At 46.2% G+C, this 12,637-nt stretch overlaps 6 protein-coding genes across 6 annotated transcripts, besides 4 other annotated features; all 6 read left to right on the top strand.

The window, feature by feature from the left end:
• Positions 1-26: 26 nt before the first annotated feature.
• Positions 27-2,207, top strand: Tb09.211.1930 (hypothetical protein, conserved; the record flags this gene model as incomplete). The annotated part of the gene is made up of 1 exon (XM_822246.1): positions 27-2,207. The coding sequence occupies one exon, from the start codon at positions 27-29 to the stop codon at positions 2,205-2,207; it is 2,181 nt and encodes a 726-aa protein (XP_827339.1).
• Positions 2,208-2,320: 113 nt separating this feature from the next.
• Positions 2,321-2,626, top strand: Tb09.211.1920 (hypothetical protein, unlikely; the record flags this gene model as incomplete). Its single annotated transcript, XM_822245.1, has 1 exon — positions 2,321-2,626. One exon carries the CDS (start codon positions 2,321-2,323, stop codon positions 2,624-2,626), a length of 306 nt encoding a protein of 101 aa, XP_827338.1.
• A 649-nt stretch (positions 2,627-3,275) lies between these two features.
• Positions 3,276-3,367: a sequence feature (A-rich).
• A 231-nt stretch (positions 3,368-3,598) lies between these two features.
• On the top strand, positions 3,599-6,730 carry Tb09.211.1910 (hypothetical protein, conserved; the record flags this gene model as incomplete). The annotated part of the gene is made up of 1 exon (XM_822244.1): positions 3,599-6,730. One exon carries the CDS (start codon positions 3,599-3,601, stop codon positions 6,728-6,730), a length of 3,132 nt encoding a protein of 1,043 aa, XP_827337.1.
• A 610-nt stretch (positions 6,731-7,340) lies between these two features.
• Positions 7,341-7,371: a microsatellite.
• An 18-nt stretch (positions 7,372-7,389) lies between these two features.
• Positions 7,390-7,425: a microsatellite.
• Positions 7,426-8,236: 811 nt separating this feature from the next.
• Positions 8,237-8,261: a microsatellite.
• A 191-nt stretch (positions 8,262-8,452) lies between these two features.
• Positions 8,453-9,214, top strand: Tb09.211.1900 (hypothetical protein, conserved; the record flags this gene model as incomplete). The annotated part of the gene is made up of 1 exon (XM_822243.1): positions 8,453-9,214. One exon carries the CDS (start codon positions 8,453-8,455, stop codon positions 9,212-9,214), a length of 762 nt encoding a protein of 253 aa, XP_827336.1.
• Positions 9,215-9,914: 700 nt separating this feature from the next.
• On the top strand, positions 9,915-10,319 carry Tb09.211.1890 (hypothetical protein, conserved; the record flags this gene model as incomplete). Its single annotated transcript, XM_822242.1, has 1 exon — positions 9,915-10,319. The coding sequence occupies one exon, from the start codon at positions 9,915-9,917 to the stop codon at positions 10,317-10,319; it is 405 nt and encodes a 134-aa protein (XP_827335.1).
• Positions 10,320-11,007: 688 nt separating this feature from the next.
• Positions 11,008-12,597, top strand: Tb09.211.1880 (hypothetical protein, conserved; the record flags this gene model as incomplete). The annotated part of the gene is made up of 1 exon (XM_822241.1): positions 11,008-12,597. The coding sequence occupies one exon, from the start codon at positions 11,008-11,010 to the stop codon at positions 12,595-12,597; it is 1,590 nt and encodes a 529-aa protein (XP_827334.1).
• Positions 12,598-12,637: the final 40 nt, after the last annotated feature.

Genomic DNA, 12,637 nt, shown 5'->3' with positions numbered 1-12,637 from the left:
AGTCAAATAAGCACATTATTATTAACATGAGTCGTAGCGTAGACACAAGTGCCCTACGCGACGTGACATCATGGCGTGACCCCAACCGTAGTTTGAATCCAGAATTTTCTGCCCTTAATGAACCGACTCATACGTTGACGGGTTGCAGCTCCGACAAAACTGCTCTACTGGAGGTTCTGCTTCCGGTACATGCTAAATTGGAGGATCGTGAGGAAGTTTGCCGCGATTTGGGAGTTTCCATTCAAACTGGGAAAGGTGGCAGTAATGGACTGTCACGGCGTGTGTGCATGCGACTAACGGATCCTGGCGACCCATTTTTCCTTTTTGAACTGGACCTACTCGAGGATGATTATGGAGTCTTTAAACAAAAGTTGGAACTACTCGTCGACTTCAGTGGTTTCCCAAAATATCTCGTAACCATGTTGGATAATGTTTGCAGTGGAATTGTACCGTACGTTGTGTCGTTTGTTGTGGACAACAGGGATACGACGCGTGGAACACTTCGCGTATTGGAGCGCACGGAGTTTCGGACGGTGGAGCATATTTCGCTGATACTTCTGCGCCAGGGTGATAGTGGTCAGAAACGGTACCTTGCGGAACGATTCCGCCACTTTGAGCGCGCTTACACCACAGCAATTGAGGAACATCGTAAAGAAGCTACAGAAGCTGCAGCAAACATAGAAGCGTTAAAAAGGGAAGTGGCCACCTTGGAGGAAACCTCCACTGCCTTACGTGATAGATTGGATTCGACCACGAGTGAATGCAAAAGAAATCAACTAACAAGTATTGGTCAGCTACGGGAAGAACATGCCAGTCAACTGTCTCAGTTGCGCGCCACACTGGAAGCCGATCTACGGCACACAGCACAACGCGCGGAAGAGACGCAAAAGCGGCTGCGGGAGGAATTGCAAGTGAAGGAGATGGAGCTTAACGAGGCACGAAAACGCATAGCATCGTTGGATTCGGAAGTCATCAAAATGCGGTCAGAGTTGCGCGTTAGCGAAGATACACGTAAGGTCCAGGCGAAGGATCTGGAGGAACTGCGATCCGCAAACGGTGAACTTCAAGCTTTCCGCTCGCAAGCAACCAGTTCACTCTCCGAGAATGAATTGAATTGCGTCAAGCTGCAGGAGCGGTTACGGGGTCTGGAGCACGTACTTGAATCAAGAGAAAAGGAACATAAGATGCTCCGTGATCAATATAAAAAGCAGGACAATTACGTCCGTATCTTGGCGTCACAAAATGAGCAGTTGACGGAGCAGAAAGCAAAGGAGGAGGCTTCATTATCGAAGGCGCATCATATCATCTCCACACAACTAAAAAACATTAAATCGTTAAAGACCAGGAGTCGTATGATGCGAAGCCAGATTCATAGCCAGGATGGTCTGATTCAAGAGAAGGAAAACACTATTATGCAACTGAGGGGTGAGTTATCATCTTCCACTGAAAAACTCCAGGCGCTTCAAAGCAAGGTTACCGAACTGCGAGATCAGTTGGAGAAAACAGACGACGCTCGCAGTAAGCTAGCAAATGAGCTGAGGTGCGCAAACGATGCCCTCATTTCTCTCCAGCGCGGCACGAGTATTAGTGGAAGGCGTTGGAACTCTGGTTTAATTCCTTCCCTTAGTAACGGTAGTAATGATGTCCGTACGGGTGACCCCATGGCGGCAGGGTTTAATGGTAATTATGCACCTCCCTCCTTTGGTGTGTATAAGGAGCTGAACAAGAATGCGAGCACAACATATCGGCAATTTAATGCCCACGCATCACGCGGTATTGTTGAAAACAACGACGGAGTTTTGTCAATGAATGCCACCAAGGGCCCTAGCGGCTATGGAGAGGAACGCAAACCTGACGGCAGGTTAGGCGAGGTAGAAAAACAGTTCGAAGCACAGCAATCAGTGAAGTCATTTGGTAATGGTACGGCCAACGGCACCTCGTCAAACTCAACATTGTTGGCAGGAAGTTCAGTTAGTGCAGTGCTGTCGGAGCAAAACAAAGCGGAACATAAACGGTCAAATGGGCAACTGGCTCGGGCTCCTTTGGACTCCAAGGTGGCTAATGGGATGTCGAGCAGCACCATGCAACCGTTTGCCACCAAAAGTTTCTTCAGCGACGATACACACAAAACTGGTGTAAACGACGCTCCCACTGTTAGAAATGAATATAATGTTCCGATTGACAATGTGAGGAGCTCATACTTCTAATAACATGATGGACGAAACCTTTGCGAAGAGGAATAATTCCAACAAGTCCTGTTGTTGTTGTTGTTACCGTCCACGTGCTGTTGGAGCCAAAAACCGGGCGCAGAATTGATTGTATGTCTACAGATGTGGAGAAGTTCCACTTCATGTTGTGCTTATTACACGTGTCTCCCGTTACCGGTGCGGCATGTATGTGTGTGTTGATAACCTTCACTTACTCGTTGTATTCATTTTTCATACATATATACACGAATGTGTTTGCATATTTTATCTTATATATTCGGCAAGACGTTGCTGTCGGAGCTTTTTTTTGTAGTTGCATGTCGCCACAACGTCGATTTATCCATAGAACCTTTGATAGAGCAGGCGTCGGTCCCTCCGCTGCGTCGGCGGGGACCTCGGTTTTGGGTGTGAAGCTGTAAAGAGTGTGGGGGGATCAGGCACAAAGACAGAAAAAAAAACAAGGAAATACATTAAAAAAAAAAAGAAGAATGGTGGGGAGACTTACGTTTTTTTTTTTTAATTGAAACGTAGTGCTCTGAGGCGTTATTATTCTTTCGCCACCCCCTGCTCGACTATGAACTCTGTTTCCTGCGTAAAGGTGGAATTTATGATGGGGTGTAACAAAACATTTTTTCCTCCTCTTCTTCCTTTGGTGGATGAGCGTCATGTGCATGCACTTAGAACTATAGCGGCGGCAGGGATGAACAATGAAATCCACGGTATTTGGACCTTAGGTTTTTAAGGTGGAAATAAAAAGAGCCGCCGGAGGTTGTTCATACAGCAGTGCAGGAAGTTGGTGGGTTGCATGTCACCATGAAAACGGGGGTTTTGCTACACATTTAAAACCTTACGTATGCAAGAGTTGTGGGAAAATGTACACCGCTACCTCTGTCGCGTGCATTGTACGGGGTTGGTGTAGCCTCATGGAGGAAAATACTTGAGGAAAGAATCAGACAAACTTGGATACCAAATCGTGTCTACTTTGATATGGAAAAGGGGGATGTGTGAACAATGGTGTGGGGAAAGTATGTTTGTTTATCCATATACTGGTGGGTAACGACGGTTCAGTTTTCTTTTTTTTTTTTTGTTTCACTCTTTTTTATTTATTTACTTTCTCTTCTTTTGCCTTCCCCCCTTCTTCTACCCACATTCTTTCTTTTGGTGCATTACCTACTTGATGATGACCCTGCAGAGAGACGCGTCGTACGCGTTTTGTGTAACCGGGTGCGGAAAAGTTTGATATAACATTCAAACCGTAGTAAAGGCAAATCTCAGCGTGTAATAGGAACCCCCTGGAGTTTTAAGTGAAGGAATACAAAAACAAGGGGGAAGAAGAAAAAAAAAAGGCAAGAAAGAGAAATCGTACCAAAAGATTCGAGCGCTTGATTGAGATGAGCCGACGTGGTGGCAAGGATAAGGAGAGCCTCCTCGAAGTGTCTCAAGGTTTATCCGGGACTGCTACACCTCGTGGTTCCGATCGAAGGGCAGCTCGCGGCATTGTTTCACCTCGTGTTCCCGGTCGACATCGGGCGGATGATAAAAAGGAGTATACCTCTGTTTATGTGGAGACGGTTGATGAAAAAACACATATCGCCGAGGGTAGTATTGTGGCTTTCCAATTTGTTTCCAAGGGGAAATGGATGTGGGCTATTGGCACGGTTGTTTCCGATGGTGCCACCGCTGATGGTGTTGGCAGCAGCCCAGCTGTAACGGATCCCGGACTCGTATCACTGTTGTGCTGGAAGGTTGTTTGGAATTCAAAGGATGATGTGCCTGAGCGGGAGGAAAGGGTGGTGGAGACAGCCCAGGAAAGACGAGAGAGGATATCGCGTGAATTGTATGTGCATGATGTTATGCGCAGAGAAAATATCGTTGAGGGGATTAGGAAAGATATACGAAACATAAGTCGTGAATCGTGGAAAGAGTTGATGAGACTGAAGGAGGCCCCAAAGGCTGTGTTGCGCGCAGTGAGAGCAGTTTTTGAACTCTTGTGCATTGAGCTGGTGGCCTCATCTGAAAGCGATGAATGGGATCAGATGAAGCGGTTCATGGCTTCTAGCGCATTTACAGACCTTCTCTCAGATCCAAATGCCGTTCGCATGGATGACGCACTGGCTGATGCTCTAAATGAAAAATATTTGAGCGATCGCCTCTTTGACTTCACAGTGGTGAGTGCCAACAATCGTCTCGCTGGGCTCCTTCAAAAGTGGGTGACAAGCGAAGTTTATCTCTACAAGGCTCGTGCCTCCCTCCGGATGATCGACGACCAGTTGTCGGACACAATGGGCGCACAGGGCAGCAAATTTTCTGCTTCGCTCCGGAGTGGAAACTCAAGTACGAGGGTGAGGCCCTTTTCGGGGAGAGATGGTGAAGACAGTGTTAAAATGACTGTTCGGAGCTTTAGTGAATCAGGAGAAATATCCTTCGTGCGCACAGACGAAAAAGTAGTGGTACTCCAAATGTCTATCTTCTGCAAACTGATACCACTTACAGGCCCCTTGAAGTCAAGGGAGATGATTCTTAAGCGGGATAGTATTGCGCAAATCCGGAGTGCAGCGTCGAAGCAGCTTCGGGGCACTCCTCGCGGGTCAAATGTCGCAACTCGTGTTGCTGGGGATCGACACGTCACTGAGTCCTATGTCTCTACCGCACCAACTGGCTTAACACATATATTCTGCAATCAGTCGATTGAGCGTTTGCGTCTGGTTGCACGGGAGTTGGGATCACTCTTCGACCTTCACCAGATGTTTACAGCCGAACGTTGGAAGATCATGCACCGCGACACCACCAGCCTCAGGGATCGCCCAAATAACATTTCCTCGAAGTCAGCCGACTCCGAGAGGAAGCTGTCGAGAGCTATGAAGCGCATCAATGAGCTGGAGGGCCATCTCAGAGAAAAGGAGGATGAACTTCGGGATGTGTGGGGCAAGACTGAGGAAGAGACGAAGAGTCTTAAGAAACATGTGAGGAGTAGATCAGATGAAGACAGCGAAAGGAGGGTAAATCGGGGTTGTGGACTGAACTTCCGCATACTTTGCCTACTGCAGGACGAAGAGGTAAACCGTATGCGCCTCGGCACAATAGAAATACAGGAGCGGTTCATGTTGCAGCTGCGGGAGACACGAAGCTCAAATGATATGGCTCTAAACGAATTAAAAGCGGAATACGTCAAGGAAACCATTGCCCTCCAGCGTGAAGTCTCAAACTTAGAGGGTTGCCAACAGAGGGCGCTTTCTATCCTTCGAGAGTGCTTGAGTCGGACTCAGGAAGGACCCTTGAAGCACCAGCAATACGTTGAAAAGGAAGACCTTCACTCATGCTTACTAGATGTAGAGCAGGCGATGATGGAACTTGGCGCCTCGCGACTACCGAGCACACACCTCTTTTCTGAGCGGAGTGATGAGTGCACGGAGCATCGAACATCTCGCATAACCACGAGGAGGGATGCTCATGCTCAAACTCACGCCTTAGAGCGTTTGAAGAATGTCGTGGATGACGTGGGTGACAACGATGTAATTCTGATTAAAGATCGTTTGGTTGAGGCAATGTACGACCGTGAACTAATCCAAGAGCTGCTCACGCGTGAGCAACAAAAGTGTCGGGAGTTGGAGAAAAAGGAGGAAACCCTTCTCCTGGACTTGGAGCAGGTGACCAATCAACGCACGGAGCTGGATGAGGAGGTACAAGTACTGCAAGCCGAAGTGGAGGCACTAACAAAAGCACTGAAGCGAGCAACCGATGGCAACAAGGACGCAGATGTTCACGGTGCGCGGAGGCCCAACAGTAAAAAGTCTGGTATGGACTTCATGGATGGCGACGATGAGCAACAAACTACCGAAGTGGCCGAAACGTTCAACTCTGCGAACACAGTACAGGATCAGTGGTTGATTAACTTGTTAGAGGAAGAGGGTGTTGACCACTCTGGTGGCGTTTTCACTGCTCTCTGTACTTATATAGAGCAACTTAAGGCCAATCGAGCCACTCTGGAGGCAGACCGCGATATGCACGCATCAGAGGCGAGGATGCTTGAAATGTGTCTGAAGACTGCTGCTGATGCTCTGGAAGATGCATTGCTACATGACGAGCGCTGGCGCCCGCGGACAACAAGTTCGCAACACACGACATTTCACTCTAAAAAGTTCCCTGGAGACGACTGGGGTTTAGTGGCGGCCAACACACCGGAAGCTCTCGTGAACGCCATCGTGCATGACGTAGCAGCTGCTTGCCACTTACCTGAGGATTATGTATTGGATGTTGACTACCGCGATGATGGTGTTGAGCTTCATGTGACGTTTGACTTGAGGCATGACCCATCTATAACGACGGAAGAGATTGCAAGGCGTCTAGAAGAATGTAACTTTTACGAAATGGAAAAAATATATGCTAACCGACACGAACGTAAGAGCGGAATTGATGAGTTGCGCAGGGACCTGCAGGCAAAAGTAGAGGAAATAAACGCCTTACGCGGCACGTTGAGAAGATTGCAGACGGGTACCAGCGGTTATTCTTATTCTTCGAGGTAGTTGCTGTTACCGCTACACGAGGCGGGTGTGGGGGAGGGGGGGATGCCGGAAACGCCATAAAAAAAAAAAAAGGAAAAATGACATGCAACTGTTTGTATGAAGAAATTTCATGCTTTTCCAGATCCTCAAGTTTATCCCCTTTTGACTCTTTCCCCTCTTTTTGATTCCTGCTTTCCATCAATTTAAAATATACAATCACTTACTTTCTTAAAAATGACTCCGCAGTGCTCTCCCTTTCTTTCTCCGTTGTTGTCATTCGCGTTATCACCCCTTAAAGGAAAACGGAGCCGTCAACATTCACGATTATCACCATCTTCTTGTGCGAAACCTGCTTCAACACACAACAGGCTTCAAAAAGGAAATATTGTAAATTTACGGGACTTATATCAGTACGTAACTTTTGGTCATGTGACAGTAGGTTGAAGGTAAGAGTGAAAAAAAAAAAGAAAGAAGCGGAAAAGGGAAGTTTGTGGGATGTGGTGTCTGCAGATGCGATTAAGTGCGCACTTGCGGGAAAGGGGGGGAAATAAGGTGGGAAGTTTGATTATGCTAAATATATGCTCGTAAAATAGGTCAATAAATGAATTGTAAAAATGTACGTTTTGTTTCCATTTTGTTTTATTTTTTTTATTTTATCTTATCACTCTTTGTGAAGACGCATATATATATATATATATATATTTATATTTATATATGCGCGTGTACGTGTTTGAAGTTACGTATGTACGTGCGTTTGCCCATTGTCCAGTTGCGATATGCTGCAAGGTTTGGGGGTAGTGTAATGCTAAAGATAATCGGACGCAATAAATTAGGTTGCATTCAGACAATTTTTTCCTTTAATTTTTTGTACAGAGAGAGGCGGTGAATCGTGTTCGTGATGAAAGGAAGTGCGTATGATCATTGGGATGAAGAAACCTAAGAGGAAAGGGGTCAAGGGATCGCTTTTTTTAAAAAAAAAAATTGAGCCCACACTATCTGAATTTGCTCTGCCCCCATCAGCGTGCTCAGTTTCTTTCTTTTTTTTTTACATACTGTTATAATCGTCACTATCTTTGTAGTTTTGTTTGTTTAGTTTTCCAAGTTTTTCCCCCATGTTTTCGAGGGGAGAAGAGGGAGGCTCTTTTCACAACCAAATGTAATGTACTTTTTTTTTTAAAAAAAAGCGGATACTCGCAATGTAGAGAAAAAAAGGAGAGGAGCTGCATTCAGTAAGACTAGAAACGCTTCGTATTGACTTGTTGTTTTTGTATTTTTCACTCTCGTTTTCCCCCTTCTTTAAATTATTTACCGGCGCCGCAGGCTTTTTTTCAAAAGTACAAAATGCCATTAGGGAAAGCTTTGCACGCTTTTCCCCCACTTTAACTTTCCTCACTTTTTTATTTTATTTTTCGTGTATATATTTGTGTTTAGTGCCTTTCGTAGTTTTACGAGTTTGTGGACGTGATTCATCTCACCGGATTGCTGGTGTAGAAGTGTTGAGTCGAGTGAATGCTGTAGTATGTAAGCATATATATATATATATATATATATAAGGCATGCAAGGGGAATTTTATATTACAAAGAAAAACTCAATCAATGTGTGTCACACTGCGTCCACTTTTATCTCATTGTTTTAGCTCCTCACCAACTTAGAACGTGCCGCGTGCGGTGCTGAAAGAGGGAAACGGCACAAGGATTCGAATAAATAAATATATATTTAGTAACGATTGGGGCGTAGAACATATGAAACGAACAGCTTTTCACTCCATAACGTCTCGTTTGACTCTCTTTTATACGAACGCGGCGTTGCATGTGCCTGTAGTTGCGTCATCACAGCGCTGGCAGGCGACATGCGCTCGCGAAGAGGGTGATTTCGAGACTTCAGGTGAAAACAAAACATTCGGTGGGAAGCAACAGCAGCAAAAGGAGGAACAACAATGGAATTCAAATGCACTCGGTAAGACTCAAGAGGTGCCGAAGCGGCGCAACATTACAGTTTTGTGTAACACCACGAAAGCAGTTTATATTCACCCCACAAATCACATTGCCTCGTGGTATTGGTTTATTACCGACTTTCACAAGTGGTTCGTCGGATTTGTCTTTTTATTTGTTGGAACACAAGTTATTGCCCGTTACCGCGTGGCCAAGCTGCAAACCGTAATTCAAGCACAACTGGGTGAGAACCTACTGGACCAGCGCACTCGTGATTTGTTAACAGATATTGAAGTGTTACGTCAAAAGGATCCCATTCGCCTTGAGCAGGAGGCTAACATTTACCACGAGCAATTCTGGAAGCGCCGTGCGCTCGCTGTTGCGGAGTCACGCAACGAAGTTCGCCGTGTTGAGCTTCAGCGTGGGATTCTACAGGGACAGGCGCGCGGAACCGACATGACAGAATGGTTGGGAGCAAAAGCAAAGGATGATGAGGAGCGTAAGGTTGCGCAGCGCACGCAAGACTATATTCAGGGATTTCACCAGCATCTCAAGTCAAAGCGACTTATTTAATGGTTCGTATGATTTTCCTATTTAACCGTGAACTCGCGGGACGAATTGATGTAATGGAAGTTTGTGGACCCAGATTTACTGTCCATTTATCGTAAACTTTTTTCTGTTCAATACTTATCGCGCCGTCAAACAAACAGACACATACGCATTCACGTACATTTCACCCATGTTGGTGGAGTTTCTGAGGGTTATGGCGTACCGTAGGATTCGAAAACCTGCGCGTAGGGCACACCTCCACTTCCAGGAAGGAGTACGGGGTATGATAAACTTAGGTACCTCAGTTGTTGTGGTTGGGTGGGTATGAAGTTACATTTATCAATGCAGTCACTAGTTGCCACTGGTTATGTTCTAGTTGTGGCTCTCTTATATATATTTTCTCCGATCTTAATCCATGTTACCGTGATTGTTGCAGCTACCTGCTTGGTCGGCGAAAGATGGAAAATACTGGTGGCTCCTCATGCAACATGTCGCGATTTTTTTCACGACAAACACATATATGCATACATGCATGTACCCGTCTGCAGTGGGTACTGCAACTGAATGATGCGTAGCCCTCGGTATCTTCCCCTCCAACATGATGTGTTGTCATTATTTGTCTCATAGCTTCTTGTTGTTTGTTTTTCATCTATCTTCTACCTCCTAATGTTTGTGTTCCTTATTATTTATCACATTGTCTCCATAGAGCCACACTCTAGGACTTATGCACACACTGCTGGTTACCACAAACATTTTTGCCTTGTGTATACTCTCTGTATTTTGTTCTGTTGTGTTATTCGTCTTGTGGACTAGTGCCACATCTCGTACCGTCAACTCCCTTCCGCAAGAACTGTTGCTTGGGTTGGGAAATGTGGACGATATATTGACGGCCATCACGCTCAAAGACTCACTGAGGAACATGAATATGGCAAACATCATCTGTTTTGCTCTGCTGATACTTTTGGTTATATTGTTAAGCCTCGTGGAAGGCGTACTGATCCGTATGAAGTCAGATCTTGAAGAGTGCGCCAAGCTGCCACCAGTAACGCTGGTGCAACACATGAACAATAGCTATAGAGCTGGTTTGGAAAATAGTGGATTGGCTTATAGGGAAGATGCCAAAGGTTGAAACTTCAATTTCCCGTTTTGTTGTTGTTGTTGTTGCTTCCGTACAAACACGGACGGAGCGAGCGTTGTGGTTTGTGCGAAGGAAGAAAACTTGATAATCATGTACAGGAGGGCAGCGAGATGATTAAGCAGGGTTCACAACCCGCAGAACTTGCCTCAAAGTCACAAATTGGAGGAGGGCTATCGGAGACCTTCATGTGTATGTGCAGCGGGACAATCTCTGGGACTACGCTGAGGGGAGGAAGTGCCACTTTTTTGCCGTTATTGTTGTCGCACTTGAAATGCAATTTATAACTCATTCAATTTGTTTCATAGGCGTACGCAGATGGATGATCACAAACATATTTATGCACTTGTACATTACATGAGAGGGAATGATAAATAGCACTGAGATTTAACTTTGCAGTACACAACGCAGCTAGGCAGAGAATTTTTTCGTACATGTGCGTCTGCGGGTGTGTGCAATCTTCCTTTAACCACATCAGCCAGTAAAGAACTAAAGTGAATGATGGGTTTCATTTTCATATTCCCGCTTTTTTTGTGTGTATGTTTTCGCGGGTGAAGCTGGTGGCAACACCTGTATACGGAAAAGTGTGAAAGAAAAGAAAAAAAAAGAATACTGTAGGTAAGGCAGTATCGAGGGCGATACAGCAAGCGGGGTCACTTGCGATTAATAGGGAGGGGGACAAATGTTCTCCGCCTCTTGGGGAGGAATTGCGAGGCCGACTGCGCTACTGCGACGGCGTTTTATTCCCCCGTGGGAGCGCGATGGAAAAGCTGCTGATGATTTCTTCGCTGGCTTGATGCAGAGTAGCAATCCAGTGATTACGAAAAAGAAAATGCAATCCCGCCATGAAGAAATGGAGAGGCAAGCTCTCACCGAGGAGTTATCCCCTTCTGATATGCTTCGAATAGAAGAGCTACATTTGCGGAACGAAGCTGTTTTGCGTGAGCGCCGTGACTTCGTTCCATACGGCGCAAAACCTGTGATTTACTTCGACAATAATAAAATGGCTGCCATCGGAGACTATGCATCACGACTGAAAACGCATGCCGCGCCATCGAGCGGTGGCGGTTACTCAGATGATGTGCTGGACATGCTCAAAGCGGACTTGCATCAAAAGATTCCATACAAATTTGAGTCTTCTGTGGAGCGCCGCGGAAATGAACTCCGCTGGCCGTTGCATGGGACGGCAGGGATTGTTCTCGATGTTGACGGGGTCGTGTATCGCATGCGAAAGATTATTGAGGGATCTGATGTGGCCATTCGCAAGTTAATGGAGTTGAAGATTCCCTTGTTATTTATGACAAACGGTGGTGGAGTCTCCGAGGAAAAGAAGGCAGAAGAATATTCGCGGCTGTTGGGTTGTACAATTGACGCGTCTCAAGTCTTACTCGCTCACACCCCGATGAAACTATTGGCTCAAATGTACAAAGGGCAGAAAGTGCTGATTGTTGGTTCCCTAGAGAGTGCCAACGTGGCTAAGGCGTACGGTTTTGATGGGGCTATATCAATACAGCGATTTCAGGCGGAGCATCCGGAGCTGGTTCCCTTCAGGAGATGGGGATCACTTGAGAAAGTCTCAGATGTTAACGTTCCATTTCCAGAGATTGCCGCTGTATTTGTACTTCGTGAACCGGAGGACGCGTTTTGTGATATCCAAACGATCATTGATGTGTTGCTTTCGCCGCGCGGTAAAGTGGGTAAGTACGTGTCAAGTACCCAGAGCATTCCCCTTTACTGTGCCAGTGATGACTTTCTGTGGGCGGCCGAGGCGGAACTTCCTCGACTTGGCAACGGAGCATTCCGTGAAATGCTTCATGCAGTGTTTTACAGCCTCACTGGTCAGAACCTTCACGTGACAACTTATGGCAAGCCACGCGCCATTGCCTATGCCTTTGCTGAGCGCAGGATGAAGGAGGTTACCTCGCGTCTAGGTTGGAACCCGGAAGATATGCGTGCAATTTTCATGGTTGGTGACAATGTTGACACGGATATAATGGGTGCCAATGCAAGAGGGGGGAAATGGACGTCCGTGCACGTTCTCTCAGGTGTAGGTGTGACGCCCGTAGCGTATCGCACGAAATCGGAGAATGATACAGAATTCGAATGGATGGAAAAGAATGGAGATAAGACGCCACACTACGTTGCTCCCACATTGGACCACTTTGCACGGGAGTTGTTGGCCTTCCCGGAGAACGCAATGCTTCAGAACAAAAAGAAATACTATGGCATGCCTAACCCTGTCGATCTCCATGAAGATTATGGCTTCAGTTAACGTGTAAAGGTGTCCTGTCACCTATGTTGCCTTGTGACTT

This window comes from Trypanosoma brucei, chromosome 9 (assembly GCF_000002445.2).
Source record: "Trypanosoma brucei brucei TREU927 chromosome 9, whole genome shotgun sequence".
NCBI lineage: Eukaryota > Euglenozoa > Kinetoplastea > Trypanosomatida > Trypanosomatidae > Trypanosoma > Trypanosoma brucei.
The sequence above is the reverse complement of the archived record's forward strand: the minus strand, read 5'-3'. Positions and strand labels throughout refer to the sequence as shown.